Genomic DNA, 27433 nt, shown 5'->3' with positions numbered 1-27433 from the left:
CGCTGTACATTGTAACAAACAGATATTCAAAGGAAGTAATGTTGTGAAAATCAACAGTGGTTGCTTTAAGACAATCGCGCTGAACCACGGCCCGTCAGACGGGGTTTAGACAGGTAACTGTAACCAGCGGGGGTAAGCAGATTTAGTTGTAAGTAATCACCTGGATTTTGCCATGTTTCTACAAGGAACAAGCTGTCCAGTTTTTTAGAAGTTGATAAGTCGTTAAGGAAAGTAGTTTTATTAGTTACTGATCTGCAGTTAAGGAGCGCACAGTGGAGAGTTACGTCAGATTGTAATCCTTGGTTACTCCAGTCCGGCATTTACGCTAGGTGTCTCAGCCAATTCGTCCGCCTACTTCATCGTCTTGCGGATTGTCTTTTTGAAAAAGGAAAAAAAAAAAAAGCAGGTCTAACAGACCAAATCGTGGCAATAGTGTCGGCGGATGTAGAGGTGCTATTAAAATGACGCCGAGCGGAGCTGTGTAAATACCGCGGACGAGCAATGCCAAGTTCCATGAATAAGCCGTAAATCACCATATCTAGTCTGTAGTGCATACGATAAGCGCATAATTACCTGTATGTTGTAGAGTATAATCATCTTCAGAAAAAGCAGTAACAGCTACCACCACGTTAGCCAGAACCCATAAAATAACTCCAATTGAGCAGAAACAAAGTCAGCTAAGAAAGTCAATCCTAGTCAACTAAGAAAATAAAGACTTACGCACCAACCATGCTGGCTCAGGGAGAGTACAGGGGAGAGGGCTCGTGGAATATAGGTAGCAAACGGAATAAAACTTTACAAAAGGACCAGTATGAATTCAGGGAGAGACCGTCCATAAAACAAAAAGCACGAGCAAAGCAGAGGATGTGGTAACAGCAACAAAAGCAAAACAGAGCAAAAAAGACACTGGTGAGAAGCGACAGCCAGATCGCGCACAGCGTGCTCTCATCCGGAACTGGAAGAAATTAATGTCTTTGAATTGCCATTGTATTGATGTCCTGAGGGACAGGGTCTGGGTCTTACATGCAGGCAGGCAGTCCATTTTTCTGTGCTTTGATGTACAGTACTGCACAAGCTTTCACAATGCAGCAAATTTTGCAGACGCTGTTATGGAAATGTGCCATTCAACAAGTCCAAATACTGGCAGCTACCAATGACCCATTATAGCTCCTCTCTTGTGGTGTTTGCACATTGGCGATTGTGAGAATTCCGGCTTTGAGAGAGTGATTGAACCACTTGAGTCAATTGACCATAATAATACTTTCAGTGTTGTATAAAAGTGAGGATACAAAGACCAAAACTGTTAAGTTTAACTTAAAATATTGAACCGATATGGCAAAGTCTAAAGGAGGATAGACTGGGATAAGCTTTTAAATTGTAGGGACAGTTGAGGAGCAGTCAAGTGAAGAAGTAGAGAACCTCACAGCAATAATTTGGGAATACTAAAGGAGGTGCCGCATACCTCCCCTCTTAACGCCCCAGTTGCACGGGTAGTTTCCACGCCACTACCAACCCAGTGCAACTGGTGGCCCAGGTCCGTGGCTCGGCAACTGCACTAAAAACGATTCCATTATAAAACCAAACCCCCTTTGTAAAACCAGGACATTAAAAGAATATGAACTTTTAAAAGACAATAAAGGCAAACAAAACGTCCATTAAAAAGCTCAGTCCTTTAAAAAAGGTCCTCCTCCGGTGTGAGTCCGTGGGTTCTTTGTTGAGTTTGGTATCAATCCCGCTGGCTCATTGTCGCTTGTGCGCTTCGGTCCCCACTGCCAGCTCCATCCCATCATAATGTGACGATGCGGGTCCGCTCCACGCTCCCATGCGTCTTTATGGGAGCCCTTGTAATGTCACCGATATGAGCTGACAAATGAGTACAAATCTCTCACATAAAGCCAGGGGATATATCCAAAAAGTGCCAAAGTGATTTTATTAAAACAACAGTGTCCAAATAAAAGTGCAGTGCATCTGGTTTCAATAAATAAATACTCCCGAAAACAAGTGTCCAGTGGGGGATAAAAATCAATAAATACATCCTTTAAAATTCGAGCTTAAAATAAAATGCAGAAGTTAATGCAGTCTCTCTCATTACTCTCCGGCCCACCTCCGTCACTCTTCCTCCCCAACTCTCCCATTACTCTCGCAGCCGGCAGAAGCCCAAGAAGCTCCGGCCCAACCTCCGTCTTGGCCTCCTTAGAGATGTCACTGCCAGACCGACGAGGTCGGCTCTCCTCCATTCATCCTTCGCGCACCCGTAGTCGCTCCTCGGATCCCTTGGGAGGACACCTAACTTGCTCACCCCACTCACTGGAATTTTCAGTGGGGCGAAGTAGACCCCATAGCGCAACCGGCTAACGCTCCTTCGCGGGGCCCCAGCTCGTTCTGTCTAGATATAGATGGCCAGATCCTACTAGGGCTACTCTTTCCCTTCCTTTAACCTCCTTTCTCTCTATTTTTCCATTTCTTCCCACCTCATTGTGTCGACCCGTATATATATTGTACAGGTACATACCCTCATGCGTCTCCGTGGGCGCAACGCCTTAATTACACGCCGCAGGAAGCCAATGAGGTAATCGAGAATGACCGCACCCACAAGTGCAGGTGCGACTCGCCCCACCCACCTCATTAACTCCCCGCGGTCGTGCAATCAAGCCCACGGAGAACGGCACAGCTAAACTGATTTAAAACCCGGCCTTTTTTATTGGAAGCTGCGGACCCGCTATACCACAGTATACAGTAATTACTTGTTGGATTATATAGGCTGAAATCAAAAAAATCTCCAGGACCAGATAATATTGATCCTCAAGTTATTAAGGACATTAGTGAGTGCATATATAAATCCTTGAAAGTCACTGTTACATTGGGGAAATTCTGAAGGACAGCAAAGTATCAAATATTATCCCGTTATATAAAAAGGGTGACCAAGCAAATTTAAGCAGCTATAGCCCAGTAGACTTAATGTGCATCACAGGAAAATTAATTGAAGAAATTATTAAAGATAAGACTGAGCAGCACATGGCAAGTACAGGAGTTTTACTGAACAGTCAACATGTCTTCAGAAGAGGGAGGTCATGTTCTACCAATATGCTAAAATTATATGAGAAAACAACAAAAGGGTATGATCAAAGTGGAGCTTATGATATTATTTATCTGGACTTTCAGAAAGAATTTGACAAGGTGCAACATTAGAGGTTGGGCATCAAACTAAAAGAAGTGGGAGTTCAGGGAGATGTTTTCAGATGGTTGCAGAATTGGCTCAGACACAGGAAGCAGAGGGTGATGGTGTGAGGAACCTCATCAGAATTTGTTGACGTTAAGAGTGGTGTTCCACAGGGGTCAGTGCTAGGGCCACTGCTATTTTTAATATATACTGTATAAATGATATATATAGGAATATCAGTAACAAGCTCTTTAAGTTTGCAGATGATACCAAGATAGGTGGATTGTCAGATAAACTGGAATCCATTAAATCATTACAGAGGGACTTGGAAAACATACAGGCTTAGGCAGATTTGTGGCAGATGAAGTTTAATGCAAGTAAATGTAAATTATTACTTATTGGGAGTAAAATGTTAGGTTTGAATACACAATAAGAGGACTGAAAATCGAGAGTACAGCTTATTAGAAGAATTTAGGAGTTATAGTGCACTCTACACTATCAGCTTCCATACAGTGTTAAGAAGCCATTAAGAAAGCTAACAGAATTTTAGGTTGCATAGCACAGTATGTTGAGGACAAGACCAAGGAGGTTATGCTTAAGCTTTATAAAGCACTGGTAAGGCCTCATCTGGAGTGTCGTGTGCAGTTTTGGTCTCCAGGCTACAAAAAGAACATAGCAGCACTAGAAAAGATCCAGAGAATATTGACTATGCTGCTTCCAGGGCTACAGGGGATGAATTATGAAGAAAGATTAAAAGAGGTGAGCTTGTCAGTTTAAGCAAAAGAAGAATAAGAGGATACATAATTGAAGTGTTTAAAATTATGAAGGGAATTAGTACAGAGGATCTAGACTGTTATTTTTAAATGAGTTCATCAAGAAAACGGGGACACAGTTGGAAACTTGTTAAGGGTACATTTCACAGAAAAATTAGGAAGTTTTTTCTTTACACAGAGAACCATAGACACATGGAATAAGCAACCAAGTGTTTTGGTAGATATTAAGACTTTAGGGATTTTCAAACTAGACTTGATGGTTTTTTAGAAGAATTAAGTGGATAGGTCTGGCAAGCTTTGTAGGGGCTGGCCTGTTCTCGTCTAGAATGTTCTAATGTTCTAATGTATCAATTGAAAGAAACATTATACAAGTTGTGCTATGTGTTGTACAACATACTTGGCAGTGGCAATGTTATCCCTTTTAAAGGATATTGCCATTGGCAGACTACACAAGGAGTGAGTTTTCAGGGATCGCAATGATTTTTATCTCATGAATGTGGCTGGGATATAAGTTGATTTAAACTTAATATAGCCATCCTCTTGGAGATGTGTCTTGAATTGGAGCCTGCATTTTAGAAACCATCATGCAGAAATCACATGGTCTCTGTTCCGTTATAGGTTTTAACAATTGTTGGGTATTTGGTGATTGGTGGTTTTCAGCGTGAACTGTCCGGTATCTCATAGTCATTGCTAAGCTATGTTATGCCATCATAGGAATGGGATGGTATAATTAAGATGCTTCGCTAATAAATCCAGTTTTCTTAAGGGTTAGGGTGAACAACTAAGATCAAAAGGCAATTTGCAACGATTGCTGATTTTCCTAATGTTATCAGCCCAATGGACTGCACACATGTTATGGTAAAAGTCAATCACAGAATTAACATTTCTCTAAACAGACAGCACTTTCATTCAATTAATATACAGCTAATTTGGTATATGGTGCTCAAATGTGTATGGCTAATGTTGTTTGCAAGGAGGCTCAGCTCAACCCATGATTCTTTTATTTTACCAAATCATAGTTTAGAAAGCAGACTTCAGAGTCATGCTGTGTGTGATAAATGGCTTATTGGTAATGCTGCCATTACCAGTTTTGACATGCAACACACAGCACACCCTTTTCATAGACAAAATAGACAGGCTACACACTAAGGCAAGTGCTGTAACATCAAGTATATGCATTAGGCATTATTACCAACATTGAAGACAACTGCATTGAGAGAATATGTCAGTAAACTATAATATGACCCTGCAGAAGGAAAAGCAGGTTTAGAAAATAGATGAATAATTGGATGGATGGATAGATATAGAGTTTAAGAACATCTGACTATTACTGACACATTATTGAAATGCGCAATAAATCAAGATTTTCCTTTCACTTCAATGTCCAGCTGTCTGGAGTTGCTAAAATGCCCACACTAAAAAATCTCCTTAGATCTTAGAGATGGTCTAAAGTTTCTGTAATGTTAATTCAATTCTCACGCCAAGTTTGTGTTTTAGAAATCCCAACTTTTGCATAACAAATGGTTTATGCATATTTCTGAGTGTAAGCAAGTTTTATATCTGAGGCCCCTGGAGACCTAGGTCTACTAGCTGTATGATGAACAGCTTCAACAGCTAGTAAATAGCTCATTACACTAGTCCATCCTTCTATAGATAAATACATTAATTAATTTCTCAGTATCCTGCATATTCAGAAAACATCCATCCATTATCTAGCCCACTATATCCTAACTACAGGATCACAGGGGTCTGCTGGAGCCAATCTCAGCCAACACAGGACACAAGGCAGGAAACAAACCCCTGGCAGGACGCCAGCCCACCGCAGGGTACACACACCCACCAAGCACACACTAGGGACAATTTAAAATCGCTAATGCACCTAACCTGCATGTCTTTGGGAGGAAATCCACACAAACACAGGGAGAACATGCAAACCCCACACAGGGAGGACCCTGGAAGCGAACTCGGGTCCCCTAACTACGAGGCAGCAGCGCTACCCACTGCGCCACTCTGGAAAAAACATGTTTTTTGAAATTTTTGTAGTTTATTATGTAAAAGATATTCTATGTCGAAGGTAACACCTAAATTTTGTGCTAATTTAGTAAAACTAATGGTGACTCCAACTAAGCTAAAATAATATATATATAAAAAATACTTTTTAAAAAACACGCTTATATTAAGTTAAAAAGTGTACTAAAAAGTAAAAAATAAGTCTCTCATACAACACCCATAAAATAAAAGGTGGGTGCTTTTGCTAAGATTTTAAGAAATGTTTTTTGAATGTTGGTTTATTTTATGAGTGATGTATGAGAGACTTAATATTTACTTTTTAACTTAATATAAACATCCATCATCCAAGCTGCTATATCCTAACAACAGGGTCACAGCCAGCACAGGGCAGGAAATAAACCCCGGGCAGGGTGCCAGCCCACCACAGACCACACACATTAGGGACAATTTAGGATCACCAATTCACCTAACCTGCATGTCTTTGGGAGGAAAACCACACAAACACAGGGAGAACATGCAAACTCCATGCAGGGAGGACCCAGGAAGTGAACACGGGTCTCCTAACTGTGAGGCAGCAGCGCTACCCACTGCACTACCGTGCTGCTCTAATATAAGTGTGGTTTTCAAAAAGTATTTTTTTTATATATATTATTTTCAACTTTTTAGTCTTGGATTTGTTTAGTATAATTTTGTAATCAATATTTTAACACTTACTTTAATATTTCTATCTGTTACTAGCGCCATCTGTTGGTGAAATCTTTAACTATTTTTCATATGAAAATTTAATTTCTTAATTAACATGGATTAATTGATCAATTCATGAAACTGATTATTGATTCATGTATTGTCATCGGAAGTGAGTAAATGTGAAAAATTTCAAGTCATTTGGACAATAGGAAGTGGGTTAAATATCGATTACAAGACAAACAGGTGAAGTAAAAATAAGCGTGGTAATAATAATAATAAAATGACAGAACATTGTTGCAGTCACCATCATTTTGCCCCAAATAACATTTCAGTTTTTTCTGTATTCAGTGACTAGTGGGTCTAATCCATCCACTCCTTAAACTCACTGATACAATTAATTGAGTAGAAATGTCATTTGATCTAAAAGAAAGGCATAGTTATGTGTCGTCTGTAAATGCATAAAAATAATGTTATGTTTTCTAATGATAATACCCAATGGAAGCATATAAACTGAAAACAGTAAAGGTCTGAGGACTGAGCCCTCCATATTTAACTTCTGAGTGTAATAATGGAGTACTGTCAGTACATTTCTGCTTTTGCTGGAGCCAATTTGATAAATAAAAACTAAGCCAGTCAAGAACAGAGAATGGGAGGTCAATGTCATTTTCCAGCTTAAGTAATCGTTAATGGCGGGAAGCAGTGCGTTTACATCTAACAGTATAATTGCTGTAATAACTGTGAGTCAATTGGCTTGTAATAAAAAGAGGTATTAAAGAATAAATTTGGTATTTTCCAGTCTAAGATATTTCTTTACAATCACAGTATATATTATCAAAATTGTGACTTACTGACTACCAGCAGGACATCTATGACTGACAGATAATTATGGCCAATAAATCCTCAGAATAATTCATCAGGAAGGTGACAAGTCTACACTTTTAACTGTCAATACTAAAAGAGAAAACTATGACTGATAGCTGAAAATGACCAATGAAATTCACAGAATAAGCCATTTAACAGCAGGGAGCTGTCACTAATTCTTCGCAGCAGAGGTCTTAAAGGATAAGTTTGCTATTTTTCAAATCTAAGTTATTTCTTTGCAATTATAGTATAGATTAGTTTTCCACATGAAATTATGTTCCAAAGTGAAGCATATTTTATATACAGTACTGTAGCTGCATTTACCCAAAATTACCAAAGTTCTGCAGTTTTAGTTCGCTTAATAGGATTCTGGCAAAAGTATGACACATTGAAATAATTGGACAGACTAAGTTTCTTTGTTTTTAAAAGCTTCAGTAAAAGTTCAAGGCAAAATTGTTCACACAAAAATAGAGAAAAAGTTGCTATTGCAAAGTAAAGAAGTCCTTGTTTAAAGAAAATTCAGTTTATCCTGTTTCATTTCTCTATGTTTGCTAATACAATGTAAGATCGCTAGGGGTTGCTGTCGCCCTGTTAAACCCAACAGACAGACACGCAGACACAGGGTAAAAGCACTAAGAAGATATTTAATCTTTTTCTTCTTTAAATCGTGCTCCTCCAGCACCACAGCCACCAATAAACACAATAATTCACTAAGCACAATAATACACAATATTCTTCACCTCCACACCTCCCAGCAAGCTCTGTCCTACTCCTCCTGACTTTGGCTCGCTTGCTGGGTCTCCAACTTTTCTTTATATAGTCCTTGACCCAGAAGTGCTTCCACTCTTCTGTCTCTGGGACTTGCCAGCACTTCCGGGTCAGATGGAGAATCCTAACTCTTTAAATCAGCCTGGAAGTACTTTGGGGTTTCCATCCTCATGACTTCCAAACACTTCCGGGCTGCAAAAGAAGCATGACTCCCCAGGTCCTTTCACAGGTCCCCCGATGGCACCCACGGCACCCAACAGGACTGAGAAACCAGACTCCAAGTCACAGGATGCCCTACGGGAATCCTGGGCTTTGCTACACCCCAGGGGAGTTGCCATCTAGCGTTTTGGGGGAGGCAGTGCCCTGAAAAAGCTGCCTTCCTCCATCCTTTCATCACAGGGGCATACCGGCCAGGATGAGCTGCTGGCCATCCACCACAACAGTCAAACCATTTCTAACAGTCAGAAAGCTGTATGCCATCCCATTTTCAACCTGCATGAGTGTATTAATCCTTGCTATCAATGAGACTAATTCCAAACTGACTTAATTAACACTCAGTGTTGCAGGGATAGCCAAAGAGGTTCTATTTCACGTTAACTACAGGGGATAAAGGCCATGGCTATAAAAGAAAATTATATTTTATGCAAATTAAGCAAACAATAATATGAGTTTAATTTAAAGCATTACATTTCTAAGATTGCCCATACAAGTACTTTAACAAATAAACAGCTTGTTCTTGTGTTTTGTAATGGAGGTGTAGAGTACCAGGGTCCAATTGTAAAGAAAAGCCTTAAAACTTACCAAAGACATTAATTTTCCAAGCCAAAAACTTTATTAAGTATTGATTTGCATCTTGAGACTGCATACATATCACAAAACAGCGTAGTCATATTGCTTTCAAAAGGTATAAAAGAAAAGAAATGAAACCATTGTTGTGAAATTCAGTCATTTTAAAACTTTGCCAACTACCATGTTCATCTTCTGTTTCTGCACTCTTTCTGCCCCAGGGGCATGAATTCAATTTGGAAAGTCATTGCTAAGAGCCATTATTAACATTACTGAATGTTAATGCCTTGATATGAATGCTTTCTCTATTTGGTAGACTACCAGACAATAATATCTGAAAAAGGCACACTTACATTCTCTAAGACACTGCCTGGTGCCACTAGATTGATAATGCACATGTTTTATTCAGTAAAAGAGAATATTGAGTTAATGCAGTTAAGTGACAAGAATTGAACAGAGGTTATAGGCTGTGGCAGGTGGCTGGGTGCCATGCCCGGCCGAGGCACCCCTTCCACATATGTTCCCGGAGAGCATCCATGGGCTTCTCAGTACCTCCCCCGGGACGCTTGGTGGCAGACTCCCTGGCACACGATGGTGCCACAGTTTCCTGCAGGGCTCCATGGGAGATGGAATTCTCCACAGCCCTGTTTGAATCTGGGGTGGCCGTCAGGGGGTGCTGCATGGATCCAGGTGCCAGCCTGGACAACTGTACAGCCCCGGCCAGAAGTGCAATCAGGAACAAGTGATCAAGCACCTGGAGCAGGCTATAAAAATGACAAGAAACTACCACTCAGGGCCAGAATCGGGAGGAAGAGGACGAGGTTGCCTTGGGGGAGTGGTGGTGCCTGAAGAAGGGTTGTGTTTTGTTACTGTGAGTGCTTTTGGGACTGTGTTGTGGCTGGAGGGACTACAGGGGAGAAAAATAAAAGTTTTGTGTGTTTTAACACGTGCCTCTGTGTCAATCTGTGCCAGGTTGGGCATTATACAGCGTCCGGTTCATAAGGCATGCATGCATCCATCCATCCATCTATCTATCTATCTTCTTAACCTGCTTATCCAGGGGAGAGCTACGGAGCAGCTGGAGCCAATCCCAACAAGCATCATAACCAAGGCAGGAATAATCCGTGGATGGGGTGCCAGTCTATAGCAGGGCAAACACACATACAATCACCTGAGCCAATTCAGCAATGGCAATTCACTTAGGTTTAATGAGTTTGAAGTTTAGTAAGTTCACAACAGACATTGTAACATAGGCAGAGTGCGGGACTGGGGATCCTGTAGTAATAAGGAATTATGGGTATTGGGGAGCTATTAGGAAGTAGATAATAATAATAAGGCTGTGTAACGTGTACTCTGAAGCGGTCTTAGTAAAAGGACCTGTTAAGTGTATCACTTTGAACCTGTCTCCACCCTTTTCCTTTTTATTAGTACAATATTATTGCCTATAGATATAACACTGCCAATCCATACATACTGAGGTCTGTTGGTTTTGAAGAGAGGAATTAGCAAACACAGTATATGTTACAGAGGTGGAAATAAAAACGTTTGTTAATGTGGTTTATGTGGGTGGATGAAGAAAATAAGAAATCAAAAATGACACTGACATTCCTTGCATCAGAAGAAGGTCTGATGAGATCACCATCAAGAGTGACTGAGATGGAGCTCATTTTCTTAAGTTAAGCCAATTTGCAGGAGTTTAGTTTTATTGCAATTAAATTTTAAAGAGTTCTGCTCCATTCAGGTTTTAATTTCACTGAGGCAAATTGTGAGCTGAGAAAGCCCTGATGATGATTCACTTTTAACATTGAAATAGAGTTGAGTATCATCCGCATAAAAATGATAACCCAGTCCAAAGGTACAAATAATATGGCCAAAGGGAAGCATATAGATGCAAAAGAGCGGACAGCTAAGGACAGAGCTCTGAGGAACACCTTGTGTGACCTGCGCTGAGTTAGATCTGCTGTTGCCTAGACTAACAAACTCTTGTCTGTCAGTCAGATAGGACTTGAACTACTGGAGGGCAGTGACAGACATGTTCCCCATTCTGGACAGTAGAATGTCATTTCTGACAGTGTCAAATGCTGCACTAAGATCTAATACAATTATTATGCTGGGTTGTCCAGAGTCTGCTGCCATAAACAAATCATTAGTTACTTGTAGCAGAGCAATTTCACAGCCATGCTGTGCCCTGAAACAAGACTGAAAGGGTTGCATCAAATTAATAGAAGTTAAGTACTTGGTGAGTTGGGAGGCTACAACATGCTCAAGAACTTTTGACAGAAAAGGTAAGTGAGAAATAGGCTGAAAACTGTTAAGACTATCAGCATCAAGACCAGACTTTTTTCAACAGTGGGGTTACAGAAGCATGGCTCATGCAAAGCCAGTGTCAAGGGATATATTTATTATTATTGTATTATGGCTTGAAGGCAGGATATCAGAAGTGTGGTGGGGATGGGGTCCAGTACACAGGTAGTGGGCCTCATCTTAAAAAGCAGGTCATTGACAAATGCAGATATGACTGGTTAAAATTGGAAAAAGAGCTGGATGATGGATTTATGTTAGTTTAATTATTTAGATCTTTGATTTTATTGTGGAAAAAGTAGAGGAGGTAATTTGGCCAGAAGCAGGTTGAAGTAGTTAATTAACTACAGAGAGCAAAACCCTCGGGTTAACATGGCCACTTTCTATTATTCTGCCGTATTGTGTGTTCTTGGCTGCAGTTAGTGGAACCGTGTAAGCCCTTTGATGGTCAGAGAAAGCCTGGATGTGCATGGTGAGGCTAGTCTTACATGACATTCTCTCAAGGCATCGGCCAGAGGCATTTATTGACCGTAGCTCTGAATTGTACCATGGAGCTGAGTGCTTAAAGGAAACCTGTTTATGCTTTAAAGGAACTATTGTATCTGGTGCTGAAAGAAGGGCTGTGTTAAAGTGATCAACAAGATTATCTAGTGTTGATGGAATTGGTGAAGACAGAAAAAGATTAGAAATGGAACTAGCAAGGACTATATCTATCTAATATGCCTAGCAAGGATATAGGAACCAATATTTTTAAGGTTTCTGAAATAAATTTGACCTTTACAGGTAAGAGGAGGGAGAGGAATTTATACATAGAATAAATTCAGCATATTTTATGTGGGATAACAAGACAGATCTTTGGAGAGAAACAAAATACTGCAGATCTAGCAGCAGAAATCAATTACTGAAACATGTTGTACGGGAGACACAATACACAACCCTCAATGTGTAATTAGTGCCCAGTTTAAGTGATGAGTAGAGAAAATACACTTGAAGATGTACTTCTCTGATAAAACTGCAATGTGCAAATAGCCCACTTATTATTAATCAATGATTATAAGATTCAGCTGTATCTGAAACTACTCTTTAGAATTAAATGACCAGACCTTGAGCAACATACATAAAATCTACTTGGAGAACAGAATAGTGATGTAAAACTATTCATGTACTGTCAAACATTAAACAAGCACATTTACATAACACTTTTTTAAACGTTTGTCCCATTTTTATTTTAAGTATAATAAGGTAAGTTTAATTGCCATTTGGCTTCTGCATCACATCATCAATACATTTTGACTTCTGAAATCCATAAAAGTCAATTGCAGCACATGAAAGAGATGCGGGAGAAATGAAGACTGGGTCAACTGATGTTAGAGCATTTCAGTTTTGACTTGATTTACATTTTTGGCTGACATCTTAATCCAAGGTGACTTGCAACATTTAGAACACAACTAATTACATTTCTCTTAGGTTTTCAAGAACACAGGCAGGTCAAATAACTTGCTCATGGTTACACAGTATCTGTAGCAGGATTTAAACCCACAAAACCTTAACCACTACACTGCACTACACTTTATAAGACAATTCTGTACAACCAACCTCACATAATCCAATTTTTGCCATAGTTTTCAAGTCATAGGCAATTTTTGAGACTGGCTACAAATGTCCATCAATGAGGCTCACAACGAATAAAGGACAAACCTGAGTCACTCTGAGCTGTTGTAGACACCCCCAACTTTTTCACGCATGTTTGAAAATATTGGCACAAAATGTTGTAATGTTAGCAGACCTACAACAAATAGTGAGAATGGTGATGAGCAAAAGCCAGTGAGAGAGAAGGAGGAAGTAAGATGGAGGAGGCAGAAACTGGAAAAACATCTTCAAGATGTCACAGAGACAACTTTTTCCTCAGCATGCGTTAACCCAGGAAATTGAGAAGACATTGACACAACCTGTTTCTGAACTAATGAGAGCACTAAGAATTTACACCAGCGTTTCTCAACCTTTAAGTATTTGCGACCCGAGTTTACGTAACAGTTTTAATCGCCCCCCCCCCTAACGTTTTTTTGAAAAGGAGCCCACTAATACCAATTTGTTCTTTTTTAATTAATGATATATCATAGATGCATATTTTATTATACCTACTTAACATTTATCGACATTTATCTAACTGTATATTTATTTTTCTAGTATCAGAATGTAGTTTAAGTTCATTTGTTTTGCTTTCAATAGATGTATTTTTCATATTTTTGATTCTTGTTTTCTTTTTTTCACATTTTCGCGCCCCCACTTTTGTTACTTCGCGCCCTCCTAGAGGGGCCCACCCCACAGATTGAGAACCACTGATTTACACTGCAAGCTGCTCTCCTGACTCGATCTTGGTAAGAAATAGTTGCATATTGTGTGTGTTTCGTGACTCAATGGAGTTTCAGAGTTAGTACTCTTTGTTGGGGGAAGGAGCTTGTAATCTGTGAATCTCATCTGCACTTGCTTGTGTAGGGTGCACACATTTATGATGACAACTGAATACAAGAAAGAATCTTGTGTAATGTGAGCAGTTAATTGATTTTTAGATTTTAAAGTTATATAGCATGAGACTAGCATAACATATAACGCAAAGAGGCCATCTGTTATTTTCCGTTTGTTTTCTGGGTTACCTTGATTTTACATTTAGCATTTTCACTTTTGGAAATTTAGTATGAAGCCACAGTTCACTCTGCCTTGCTCTAATGCACAATTAAGGGTTAGAAAGGGGTGCATCTTTAGGCTGCATATTGGAGCTTTCAGTTTCCAAATTAATTAAGAGCTTGTAAAAGTTAGGAATTTACCTGACACTGTTAATTATGAGTTTATTACACAGTAACAATTAAACAGAAGAAAGCAAATGTTTAGATGGCTGTTTACTTACTACTTAGAGTTATAATTTGTCTTGGCACAGATAAAGATGAATAATTCCAGGTACTTGAGGATAAAGTCTAGTGATGAGCTAAGTAGAGTAGTAGCAATTTGCATACAGTTTTGCAAAACTAAATTCATTTTGCCAATTATTTCTCACTAAAAAAGTTGCTTGGGAGTATTAAAGGTGTTTGTCGATGAAAAAAAGGAATATTGATCCCAAAGCTTTGCTCTCGCTTGCCTGTTTTCGTATGTTTTGTTCCACAGTTCTTGAACACAGGTAATCAGTAATATGTCAGTAAAATCAGTTCTATTTATGCTTCTCTTTCACTTCACCTTGTGTTTTTTAATGTGACACGCTGCACATTTTCAACATGGAGCCAGACCAAAAGGCATAGTTGTGTACATTACTGTGATTTCTTCACAAGAAGTCAGTATGCAGAAACCCACTGACCCCAAACCCTTTCTTATGCATTAATTCCTGCAGAACAGGGTCCACAAACTCCACACTCAATGGATCTTTGAGCTTCATGCCTTTAGCACTGCAATCACCAAACTGTCATCATAATTTGCTGGGTGAGCATCTTCCTACCGTAACCATCTACTGTTACCAGGATGCTGAGCTGATGGGCCATTAGTGAAAACAAGAATTCAGATTCCACTTGGCATAGCCTTCGTGGTTGTATTACTGAAAAAATGTGTGGCAGCCCTAATGTTAAAAGAAATTTCTAGATTAATCTTCTGCTTCATTTTCTTCTTCCCTCTGCTGTCCTCATATTTAATTAGATGTTTTTTTCTGAGTGGAAATTTGTTTTAATTCAGGTATCATCAGTGTCAGTGTTATTCCTATTAATGAACACAAAATATATCTTTAAAAAAAATATAATGTCATTAAAACTAAAGCGAAAATACAAAAAAATTCTGAAAACTAAAATGAAATGAAAACAAGAAAATAAAAACAAAAAATAAATAATTTTTGCAATTTTAATTTTGATTTTCACCACACTAGTCTTCGAGCACAATGCACATGGAAGAGTGCAGCTGCCAATATATTTATTAAATGCTATTTAAAGATGTGCAGTAGTGAATTTGGTTAGAAACAAGTATTGATTAGTGCACACATGCAAGTTGCCTTCTGAATTTGTGGATTCCATTGGTCATTTCATTCTTCATTCAGCTTTCCCTTTTAGAACTGAGAGCAATTACCAAAGCCCCATCATTTGTCAATGACTTTTCTTAGACAGTGGTCAATGACTATTCAAAAGCTCTAGAAGTATCGTGTCTGATTCTGCACTCTGTGTAGTGTGTTTACTTTGCAGCACTGTAGAGGTCTGGCTGGGTTTGTTAGACCTGTAAATGAATAGCAATTAAATGGTCCATGTCACCCAGAGCTGGGCGGTAAAACTGAAAGAAATCCCCTTGTGTCCTATTCATTGTTCTTTATCGCTAATATCTACATTTTTATTCCTACATGTAATTATACAAAAATTACATTACTTGCTCGTGTCTTTCTTTTGTTTTTTTTCTGCTTCTTTAACTTCAGAATCTTCAGAAATTCTGAACTTTGGCTTTCAAATATTTATTAATGTTTGATGTTAGTTTTTATCCTGTGTTATTAATGTCAGCATTGCTATTATGTTTATTGCATTCCTTTGACTATTTGTGAAACGCTTTGAGCTTTAGAAATCTGCTATATAAACAAATGTATTATTGTTATTATTACTATTACTATTACACAGCATCATGAGCTCGGGTTTGATTGCTAACCTGGTCAGTGTCTGTAAGAAGTTTGCTTGTATTTCTGATGTATATGTTGATTGAGTGTTTTTAACTGCAGATATTGTTTAATAGCTGGATATTCAAAGTGTGTCATTAAGCACTCTCTATTGCCAGATCTGTTTATTACTTCATGTGTTGTTAAATTACATCCTCCCAGGTTAGGCTCACAGGGAGCTCCCCATGTTTTGCATGTTGCTTATTAAGTGAATCATGTTGCTATAACAGTTGTTCAGTATTTAATATAAATTGTATTCTTATAGAAATGCAAGATATACAATACATGGAAAATCTTTTATTTCTATTTCTTGTGGACGCTGCCCGAACACAGACAGGCGGACATGTCATTCATCACCACCACACGTTTATTTTACACTGTTTACAAGTTCCAAAGTCAGTGCACACACGAAACCCCCACACAGTCCTGGCCACACAATGCCTTCTCTTCGGGCCGCCTCCACTCTCCTCTCTTGCTTTGTCCTGCTTCCACCCGACTCCAGCCTCGAATGAAGGGAGACGGCCCCTTTTATTTCATCCCGGATGGGTTCCAGGTGTTTCCCGGCACTCCTCCCTGGACACGCCCCAGTGTGGTGGAAGTGCCGGCTGTTCTCCCGGAAGCTCTCCGGGTGTCCCTTCTCCTCTTCCCCCCAGCACTTCTTGGTGTTGCAGAAGTGCTGAGGTCCAGGGTCCCCAAGGCATTGGGGCGCCCCCTGGCGGTGACCACGGGATCCTACAGGGTTGGGCTTCCAAGCCCTCTACCCGTGGCCCCCAAAGCAACCAGGGTGGTGGCCCCCACGTGATCCAGGGCGGGTGTAGACCCTCTTCTGGTCCCTCAAGGCGTCCCAGCCGGGTCGTTGCCCCTGGCATCCCTGACATTCTGTTATGATTGGATAGGGTTGTGGCTCTAAGGCTAGGGATCGAAAAGTTACCAGTTTGACTCCCTTAAACAAGAGAAGTGACTCTATTTTGCTGGGCCCTTGAGTATTGCCCTTAATCTGCAATTGCTTTGTCCTGAGTATGACGTTAATCTGCATTCAGCCCTGCAAGCAAGTCCTCCAACTTGCAGGGTGGCACTCCAGCCACCGTAAAAAAAATCTCACACTGTTCCAGTGTGGTGCTGTGGTGTCACCCGGTACACTTGGGTCCCAATCCAGGTGGTTCATTGTGTGGTGCGTGCAGCAACACGCTATCAGTGCATGTTCCCAACCCCCTCTGCTATTATTGTAATTAACACAATTCAAATACTGAATTTAACGGTATTTCAAAAAATAAGCAAGAATTACAACAAAAAATACTTTATTATTAAAGTTTCAAAAGGGGCACATGACATATAGTCAGCATCAGGAGATATCAGAAAGAAATATAAAATTAGATTAAATGTTATGTAGTGATCTTAAAGTTTGCAAAGTAAATCTCAAAAATAAAAGAGACAGCATGTTTAAAATGAAATAGTCATGTGCTTAAACTTGTTGCAGATTAAAATAACAAATGATATCAGAGCACACTTGTTATTTCATTCGTCCATTGTCTGATTATACTGGAAGCACTGAACTGTCACAATATCAGGAGAAAGTGGAGTTCTGTCACAGATGGTAAAATTGTAAGCACAACATGAGTGATATACAATTTGACAAATATAAAGAAAACTGTTTTACACTTGCAAAATCGTGTTCATGTGTACATTTTTGATATGGCAAAAAATGAAAGTTCATTTCTGAAAATGTAAATACATTCAAAAAATAGAACAAAAAAATAAAATTAGAAAATTGCAAAAAACTAAGTACAACACACAAAAAGAGTGAAAAACTAAATAAAAAGTAAAAATAGAAAAAATAAAAAATCGAAAAACTAAATAAAAAGTAGAAGTATATTTAAACTAGAAAAACACTGTCCAGGATATTTGTAATGAGATATATATATTGTGAAATGGACTCTATATAGCCACCACCATTCCTCCACAGCTTCGTCCTCCTTCCACCCGACTCTGGCCGCTGAGTGGTAGTCGCTGGCATTTTTTATAGCCCACCTGGAAGTGCTCCAGGTGCTTGATCACCTGTTAATGATTGCACTTACGAGCAGGGCTGTAGAGTTGTCCAGGCTGGCTCCGGGATCCATGCAGCACCCCCTGGCGTCCACCCCAGATCCCAACAGGGCTGTGGAGTACTCCATCTCCCATGGAGCCCTGCAGGAAACTGCGGCACCATCGTCTGCCAGGGAGGGGGAGTTACTGAGGATCCCATGGATGCTCCCCCGAAACATATGTAGAAGGGGCATCCCGGCTGGGCATGGGACCTGGCCGTCTGCCACTATATATATATATATATATATATATATAACTGCTCAAAAAAATTAAAGGAACACTGAAAACACACCAGATCTCAATGGGGAAGAAAATCATGCTGGATATGTATACTGATATGGACTGGGTAATGTGTTAGGAACGAAAGGATGCCACATCGTTGATGGAAATGAAAATTATCAACCTACAGAGGGCTGAATTCAAAGACCCCCCAAAAATCAAAGTGAAAAAATGATGTGGCAGGCTAGTCCATTTTGCCAAAATTTAATTGCAGAAACTCAAAATCGTACTCAGTAGTTTGCTTGAATGAATGCCTGTCAACGTCGGGCGGGGCATGCTCCTAATGAGACGACAGATGGTGTCCTGGGTATCTCCTCCCAGATCTGGACCAGGGCATCACTGAGCTCCTGGACAGTCTGAGGTGCAACCTGGCAGCATCAGATGGACCAAAACATAGTGTCCCAGATGTGTCCTTTAGATTTAGGTCAGGCGAGCGTGGAGGACAGTCAATGGTATCAATTCCTTCATCCTCTAGGAACTGCCTGCATATTCTTGCCACATGAGGCCGGGCATTGTCGTGCACCAGGAGGAACCCAGGACCCACTGCAGCAGCACAGGGTCTGACAATGGGTCCAAGGATTTCATCCTGATACCTAAAGGCAGTCAAGGTGCCATTATCTAGCCTGTAGAGGTCTGCGTGTGTGTCCCTCCATGGAACAATGTTATAGGCAGCATAATGTTCTCTACAGCTTCTCGAGACCACGGTGAGCCAGTGATGGACCTGCCAATTCTGATTTTCTATGGCTAATATGAATCGAGCTCCATGGTGCCAGGCAGTGAGCACAGGGCCCATTAGAGGATGTTGGAGCAACTGGCCACCGTCATGAAATCTGTTTCTGATTGTTAGGTCAGAGACATTCACACCAGTGGCCTGCTGGAGGTCATTTTGTAGGGCTCTAGCAGTGCTCATCCTGTTTCTCCTTGCCCAAAGGAGCAGATACCAGTCCTGGTGATGCGTCAAGGACCTTCTAAGGCCCTGTCCAGCTCTCCTAGAATAACTGCCTGTCTCCTGGAATCTCCTCCATGCCCTTGAGACTGTGCTGGGAGACACAGCAAACCTTCTAACAATGGCATGTATTGATGTGCCATCCTGGAGAAGTTGGACTACCTGTGCAACCTCTGTAGGGTCCAGGTATCGCCTCCTGCTACCAGTGGTGACACTGACTGTAGCCAAATTCACTGTGTTTTCACAAAAATTTATATTTTTGGGAAAGCTGCCACTGATTCACTCGTTCTGTTCTTTACATCCGCTTGGTCTCAATCACCTCAGATGACTAGCTTCTAACTTATAGCATATCTTAAGGTTTCTGAGTGGAATTTAGTGATTTTGTACACTGTCTTCAAGTGTTTTGCATCCTCTGATTCAGCACATATTAATCTTTTAAGCAACATACTAATGGAACATAAAATGTGAGAATAGATTTGGAAGCATTGATAAAAACCAAAACTACTTCTGTGATGAACAAACAGATAAAACATCCTACTGTATTATGTAAAGTACTAAGTAAAATTTTGGAGACCGCTATCTGCCACCCTGCCTTTCTCTCTCTTTCTCTCACCTTGTCAAGCTATTGTAAAGTTGTAAAGTGTGACTTAAAAGACAGACTGATGATAAAGATAACACCTAAATCGGTGCTGATTCAGTAAAACACCTAAAAACAAGTATGCTGTAGCCATGCAAAGACAGTCACAAAATTACACGTTTAAAAGGCATTAATGGGATCACCAAAATAATAACAAAAATAAACAAATGCTTTAAAATGAATATAAATTTGTACACAAGTAACCAAACTGAAAATCTTAACATCTACCGAAATGAATGTCTCAATTAATCTGGCTAAGTTCACATGTTTTAAAACAAAGTAAGGCACCCTCTGGCTGTTCATGATATTGTTTGGCTTCCATAATGAAACCTTCTGCCAAGTTGTTGGGGAAACTAGTTGCAAATAGTCATCTGCAAATTAATACAAGCAATTACTGATTCATCTTTACCTTCTCCATCTGTCTTTTTCTCACAAAGCATAAGGAAGGCATTCAACCATACAAAATCTTTCTTGAGATCAAGTTTATTTGGGTTTGGTATGTAGTCTGTATAATTAAAACCCTGTATTCATCCCTAACAATGAGGCTACTCTCTTCTTTCATGTCTATCCGTGCATTGCATGTATTTATTTTTTATTTACATTTACAGAGCAAGGGAGGAAGTTATATTTAATCTATTGCTGTGACGTTACCTGCAATTTATTGTTTTTATACTTATGTGATTTAGCAAAATGTGACCATAAAATATGGACTCTCCACTTTACTATTAATAAGTGACTTATTTTCATCACTCCTTTATGTATCCAAACACCAAATGAAATTACTTAGAGATTTTTTCATGCTTCGTTTGACTGCTAACTAAATTTATGAGTAAGCAATTCTGCACATTAAATGTTCCTCATTGAAGTTAATTATTATAATAAGTCTAAGATTATTGTCAGTGTTAAAACAATTTCAAAGTGACCTCTCCTCTGGCACACTCAGGGACTCTGTTCGGAATATGCTGAAAAATATACATTATATGTAATTAAAATAAATGATGTACATCTCAGCTATTTAAATTAGTAGATAGAATGAATTCATAGATCTGTAACCTTCACGTGTATCATTTCATGACATGGTAGCACTGTGCTTATGCAACTGCTTGACAAGACTAGATTCCTGCATTTCCGTACCATCCTAGACACTGCCTCTGTGGAATGTGCTCTTATCTTCTATTAGTTTGTTCTCCTCCCATTTCTGAAGGGTGAACATGTTGGTTTGATGAGTAAATTCAATTTAGCCCAACATGACTGAGTGTGATTGTATGTGTGTGTGTGAGCCTTGTGATTAAGGTCCCAAGCCAGGAAACACCTGTGAATGGACTGACAAATGGATTCTTAGTTTAATTCTTTATGGCTGTAGGAATGGTGAAACTGATATCCCTCCAGCTTCAGCAAAACCTGCGTTAGGTCAGCTTGTGCCTTTACTCTAATCTCCTGCTAGTGATTATGGGTGTGTGCTTGAGTATGCGCTGCTGTGACATCCATAGCTAATTCATATCTTGTGTCTTATGCTTCTGGGACAGGCGCTGGGCCCTGCCTTTGTGAACAGTTTGATAGTTGATAGATTGATGGGCAGTGTTACACATGTCTTTTATTTTAAAAAAATATTATAACTTTGTTCTAAACAGAATCTATTTTTTGCATGTCAAATTTGTGTTTGTCTGATTTTCTGCTCTATTCACTGTTTTTTTTCCACAGTCTAACAGCAAGTCAGAAGGCCTTTTGACTACCTCTAGTTACCCCTGTGTACATCTGGGATTTGTACCTATGCTCATGTACGCCCGGTTGCAGCTGAGTTTAAACATAGGTACCTCCTGTATAACCCTGTGGAATTTTTATGAAAAGTAAAAAGAACATAACAACATAATATATTCTTTAATCTACTGCATCTTTCATCTCTATATCAAGGTAAAGTCTGAATAATTGTTTTGTTGAATAGAAATATTTAATTGATTGAAGATAAAGGTCGTTTGGAAAGCTAAATAATATTTTTATTCTGTTAAATTGAAACCAAGAGATCATGATGACAAATACATTAGCAGTTTCCAAGTTTACCACAAAATTCACCCTTTGAGATTCAGTCTCAGAAACGTTTTTACATGCTATACAGTATATGGTGATGGCAATATAATGCTTTTAAAACCAAATTCAGCTCATGTTTCTGTGTCCAAAATTGCAAATTACTATTTCCATCCAGCCAATGATTTTCTTTCTCAAATGCCTCCATTTGTATGTTTTACCTTTGTTCCTCCCAGCAGCTGTCCAGCGTAACTCTGAATGACGACGACGGTGTTATCTGCCCACTGGGACTTGCTGGGTAATTGCAGCACACTCATTCCAAGCACAACACGGACAGACTTTCAGCTTAATGTGTCACTGGACAAAGATCCATATCCAAATTATGATGAGGAGATTTTGCACTATCTTTGGAGGAACTATCTCTTTCCTAAACTCTATGAATGGGTCCTCATTGTTGGATATATCGTTGTATTTGTGGTGGCCCTGGCTGGTAATGTCTTAGGTGAGTGTCAGGTAAGCTTAACAAATATCTCAAAAGTAAGTATTCTACATACTGTATTTGCGGAAAGTTCACAAACATTACTGGAAATATAAGAAGCACATTGCAAAACTGACCATCTAGTCAACCTAGAGCAGGTTTTACAAACAATAAAATTGCAGTGCTTTATCATCCTAGATGGATAGTGTGTCTTAATTTAACTGTAGAAACTGCTTGAGATGGAATATAATTTAGATCACAGCCTAGACCTTTAGCCACTGAATTACTTTGCTTTTTTATACAAGTGATAACAAATAATCCTTTCTATTTTTTTGTGGGAACTTGTATCTTTTTAAATATACTATTGCCTGCTTTGAAAAGATTACTATGTCTGTATAATGGTTGACAACTTTAGCAAAAGGGTCTTATAAGATCAGGAGGTAGTAGACGTGTTTCCTTGCATTTTTTACAGTTTGAGCACAACTAACTTAAGTAAGTGAAACAACAGCTTTGGGGTTTACAGTCAGATGTGTTACCCACTACAAAATGCTGAGATCATTTTTGTTGTATTTCTTTCTTTTATTGTGGGAGGATGAGAGTTTCTGTTTCCCTTTTACTTGTTTTTATCTCTCTATGAATACTGAGGCTATCTTCTGAGAGAAGGTTGCAGCATTTAGAACTGAATGGAGTTAAATTTAAATTGTATAAAACAGAACTGAGCATAAATGAATGTGGTTAGTAATGCTGCCTCACAGCTGGGCTCAGTACCTGCCTTGTGCTTGGTCTGTGTGGAGCCTGCATGTACTCCCAATAACCATTTTTTTTTTTGTTTTGTCTCTCTTAAATATACCAGTTTACCTTCCACATCCATAAAAGATTAAGTTTAGATTAATGAACAATTCTCAAATGGATTGATGTAATAAAGTGTGCTCTGATATGGGCTCCATCTTATTTGAAAATGCTTTCTTCTCTTGTACTTGATGGCAATGTTGGATTTGGACCATAAATGTTATCGGTTTTTTTAAGACTCTAGCAGCCCGTAGTTATAACGGCTCCGTATTATAAGTGGATTAATCTGTTCCTCGTGACAAATCCGATGTGCACAATAACAACTCTAACAACCAAATGTGATAAAGGGAGTGCACACTTTCACTGTAATATAAATTGCCATAGTTTCTATAGTTTTAAAATGAGCAGCACAACTGAACCATTAAAAATACAAAAGCTAAATCTGACATCCATCTTAATGAATCGATCAGGTTTATACTGCATACAGCTGCTGTTGCAGGTGCAATGTCATAATGCAAATCTGTAAACCTCAATAAACGCACAACTAACATGATGGCCAGACAAAAAACAGAAAAAAAAATCCTTTTTACTTTAAATTGTCAAAGGTTGTTGCAGAAGTTCATTTGTTTTGCAAACCTGTTGATCACCTCATCAGCTTCAAGAATCAAAAGGATATACTTTTCTAGACAGGTCCTGTGACACCATACTCCTCAGTCTATATATTTTTATTTCAGGAACTCCTGTCACATGCCAACTGAGTGACTGGCAAGAATGAATTTGGAGGCGAGCCCAATAGGCTATATGCACACTTCACCAGATTCCACGTCAGCCAGCTGCTGTACTTCTGGCACAGATATCACAACAAACTAGCTATGGTGTTTTTCACACAGTCACTTCAAGACATGCCCAGATTTTCGGTAAATGACGTAAGTCACATTATTGAAACATTGCACCAAACTTCAGGAGCTAAAAAGGAGAAGGGCTTCAAACTATATTTTTCAAGCTATTGCCACAGTTACAAAGGTAAGATCCAGGCACATTAAAAACTTGTATCTACTATGAACATACATGGAACAAATATATGATTATATTAGGCTTCTTTAAAAAAAACCTTGTAAAAAAGCAAAAGTCTCATCTGAACCAGTAAAGCGTTGAATGCCAAACTGCTGCTTCATCGCAAGGATCTCAATTTGTTCCTTTAGCTAGAGACATGTTTTTCATCAAGTGCTAGGTCAACAACTGCTGGATCCTCCTCCTCTCCCAGTGTCTCATCCTCCGTTGGTCGCTTTCTCCTCTTCCAAAGTCCTGGTCTAGCGCATTGAATGGAGAAATTGTTCCACTCAAACAATGTAGGAACCAGCTTCCTTCTTCAACAGTCACCGCCTTGTTTCAGATCCTGGATCACAAAAATCCTCTTTTTTAAACTGACGGCTACACACTTGGGTATGGGGACTAACTGTAAAGCTCTCTCTTCAGATAGTGACGATCCATATATATCAGGTTTCCACATCGGAGGAAAATGTATGAAAACTAAGTACCTTGTACTACTGGAAGCTCGACACAAAGGGTACACCACAATGTTCAGCTGTAGAGCTATCTGTACGCTGAAACTTAAACATCTTTTTTTGGACATTCTCACCCCTAAGCAAAAAATCAGAACTGCAGTGTGGACAACGGAAGTGCCTTGGCTGACTGAGATTTCTCTGGAAGTACGCCAGCACTGCCGTGTGCATATAGCCTATTACATAATATGCATCAGTGAATAAGTTGCATTTGGTCACAGTGCAGGAACAACACAAAGTGCAATTTTTGCATAATGCACAATTTTTGTAAATAAGATCAAGTTCTTGTCTGTCCTCCATATGCTTTTCAGTGTTTGTACAAGTAGTATAAAGTTCCCAGAGAGCTGTGGTCATTTGCTTCAGTCAGCCTTGGCTGGGTGAACATTCTTCACTCTTGGGTAGCGACATCACACTTTGTGGCTCTTGCTTATTCTCACTACAGCACTGGCTAAAGCTGAAGTCATATCAGATGGTGTTGGGGTGAAAAAATCTTTAATTCTAGCACATTTTCCTGCTTCTACCTTTAAATGTTTTATTTGTTTAATGCACCTTTTTTGTGAGCAGCCTTTTATCTTTTCTTATCCATTTTTATCCATTTGTTAGCAGAGTAATCTCTTAATTGAAAATGGACCATTTTGATGACATAAGTAGGTTAGTCCTAGGAAGCTGGGTATACATTGTGGGGGTCATCTACATTACATTAATATATGTTTCATTATAAAACTGCCTGAGTTATATCAGTTTGGCTTAATTAACTATTTTTCATGTAGGATTTTTGTAGTACTATTGTGTCTCCTATAGTATAAAAACAAATGTCAGTGGCCATGTGGGAAAAGTCTTGTCTCGCCCAATGGCCAGTTTGACCCTGCCTATAGCTCCCTGCGACCCTGAAAAAGTGTGAACAGGTTTGAAAATTAGTGCAGTAATCAAATTTGACAGCAGTGATGCTTATTAGGGGCGGCATGGTGGCAAAGTGGTAGCGCTGCTGCCTCGCAGTAAGGAGACCTGGGTTCACTTCCCAGGTCCTCCCTGTGTGGAGTCTGCATGTTCTCTCTGTGTCTGTGTGGGTTTCCTCACACAGTCCAAAGACATGCAGGTTAGGTGCATTGGCGATCCTAAATTGTCCCTAGCGTGTGCCCTGCCCAGGGATTTGTTCCTGCCTTGTGCCCTGTTTTGGCTCCAGCAGACTCCCATGACCCTGTGTTAAGATATAGCAGGTTGGATAATGACTGACTGATTCTTATTAGAATGTTCTATTGTCTTTCTACATTAAAAAAAAAGGCTGACGTTACCATCAGTAGGCTTTGCACCCTAGGAACCAAGTTACCCGAACTATTCTGTAATATTTTAGTAATTAGTTATTTACCACTCTCATGCTAATCTTTTTGATTATAAAATACGTTATTACAATAGCAATTGACAAGAAGAATCCATAATTAATCGCAGAATTACGGTATTTGAGGGTTCCTCAAGAGTGCTTCTTTCTCTTGCACAATTTGTCTCAATTCTAATCAGCACATCATCTTCTCATAACAGGCTTAAGTTTCGAGTTTGGTATTTTTCTGTCCAGCTCTAGAACATGCTCAAGAAGCTGTGAAACACAGACACACACACACAAACAGGCACACACTGTCGTCAAAATTTAACATCTTATTAAAGAAAGAAACATCCTCTAACAGGACAATTCAGTAATCGGGCAGGAGAAAAGCTATTCATTGTATCTTTTAATTACTCCTCAGCAAAATGCCTTGGAGGGAGCATTCTTTAAAACCAGTCTGTTACAGCATGGTCAGAATGGTCAGAGAAACAAAGAATAGAGGTTCATTTTATAAATGGTTGAATTCACATACAGTGTCAATTAATGCATACATTTTACTCTGGTTGGTTCATTGGTTTACACCCAAATATTTATATAGAAATAAAGTCTATTATATTATATTCTGGTTTTTCTTATACCTTTTGAGATAAGACACCACCCTTGAAATTTCTGTGCATTTAACAACTGTCCATTCTCATTTATAGGACATCTGCTGATTTCTTAGTCATCTCTTAGTCATCCTTCAGTACATTTTGTATATTACATCAACCTTTCTTCTGGTACATTCTTTATTTACTTGACCATCTCAGTATTTTTCCTAAACCAATTCTTATATTTCAGTGTATATTTTGTTGTTCACTTGACCTTTATTTGGTTTCCCACATTTATTAACCTGTTATGCTATTTCTTTAAAATGAATGCTACGTTACTCTAAAATTATTCTTCCACAACACCCATCATCGAGATACCAATATTTCCAGTATTAGGGGACCTTAAAATGTTGAGATCTGTTGAAAACTGGAGATCAAAACATTTGACGAATCTAAAGTTTTCGCTCCTCCCCCATAGACTATAGGATATAGGGTAGGGTGTTTGTCTCCTTCATGCTGAACACCCTTCACCTTGTACATTTCTACATTGAATGTTGTTTAAAAATTTAAAACTGTAAATGTTCCAAGCAGAGATAGCCATATTGCCCACAAACTAAGCACAAATCAACTCTTAGAGTTAGCTCAAGTTAATAAAAGCCACAGTAAAATGTCAAGAAGTATAAGATATCTGAAGCCAGAGCAGTGCATCTTATTTTAC

The 27433-nt window shown here is 39.2% G+C and overlaps 1 protein-coding gene and 1 long non-coding RNA gene across 5 annotated transcripts in view; one reads left to right on the top strand and one right to left on the bottom strand.

The window, feature by feature from the left end:
- LOC120518109 overlaps positions 1–27433 on the bottom strand; it is a 100013-nt gene that overhangs the window by 3707 nt on the left and 68873 nt on the right. The gene's annotated exons all lie outside the window — the stretch shown is intronic.
- The window catches only part of LOC120518106 (orexin receptor type 1-like), a 74484-nt gene that overhangs the window by 11597 nt on the left and 35454 nt on the right, over positions 1–27433 (top strand). For 2 of the 4 annotated variants that reach the window (XM_039740709.1, XM_039740706.1), the window contains 2 exons: positions 21658–21867; positions 22218–22480. In XM_039740709.1, coding sequence (XP_039596643.1) covers positions 22237–22480 — 244 coding nt within the window. In that variant the 5' untranslated portion in view covers positions 21658–21867; positions 22218–22236. Of the gene's footprint in view, positions 1–13697; positions 13725–21657; positions 21868–22214; positions 22481–27433 lie in introns of those variants that run through there. The other 2 variants (XM_039740710.1, XM_039740707.1) reach the window with 2 other exon arrangements.

The sequence above is a fragment of the Polypterus senegalus genome, chromosome 17 (assembly GCF_016835505.1).
Source record: "Polypterus senegalus isolate Bchr_013 chromosome 17, ASM1683550v1, whole genome shotgun sequence".
In the NCBI taxonomy this organism is placed as follows: domain Eukaryota; kingdom Metazoa; phylum Chordata; class Cladistia; order Polypteriformes; family Polypteridae; genus Polypterus; species Polypterus senegalus.
This window is presented reverse-complemented; position numbering and strand designations above follow the sequence as displayed.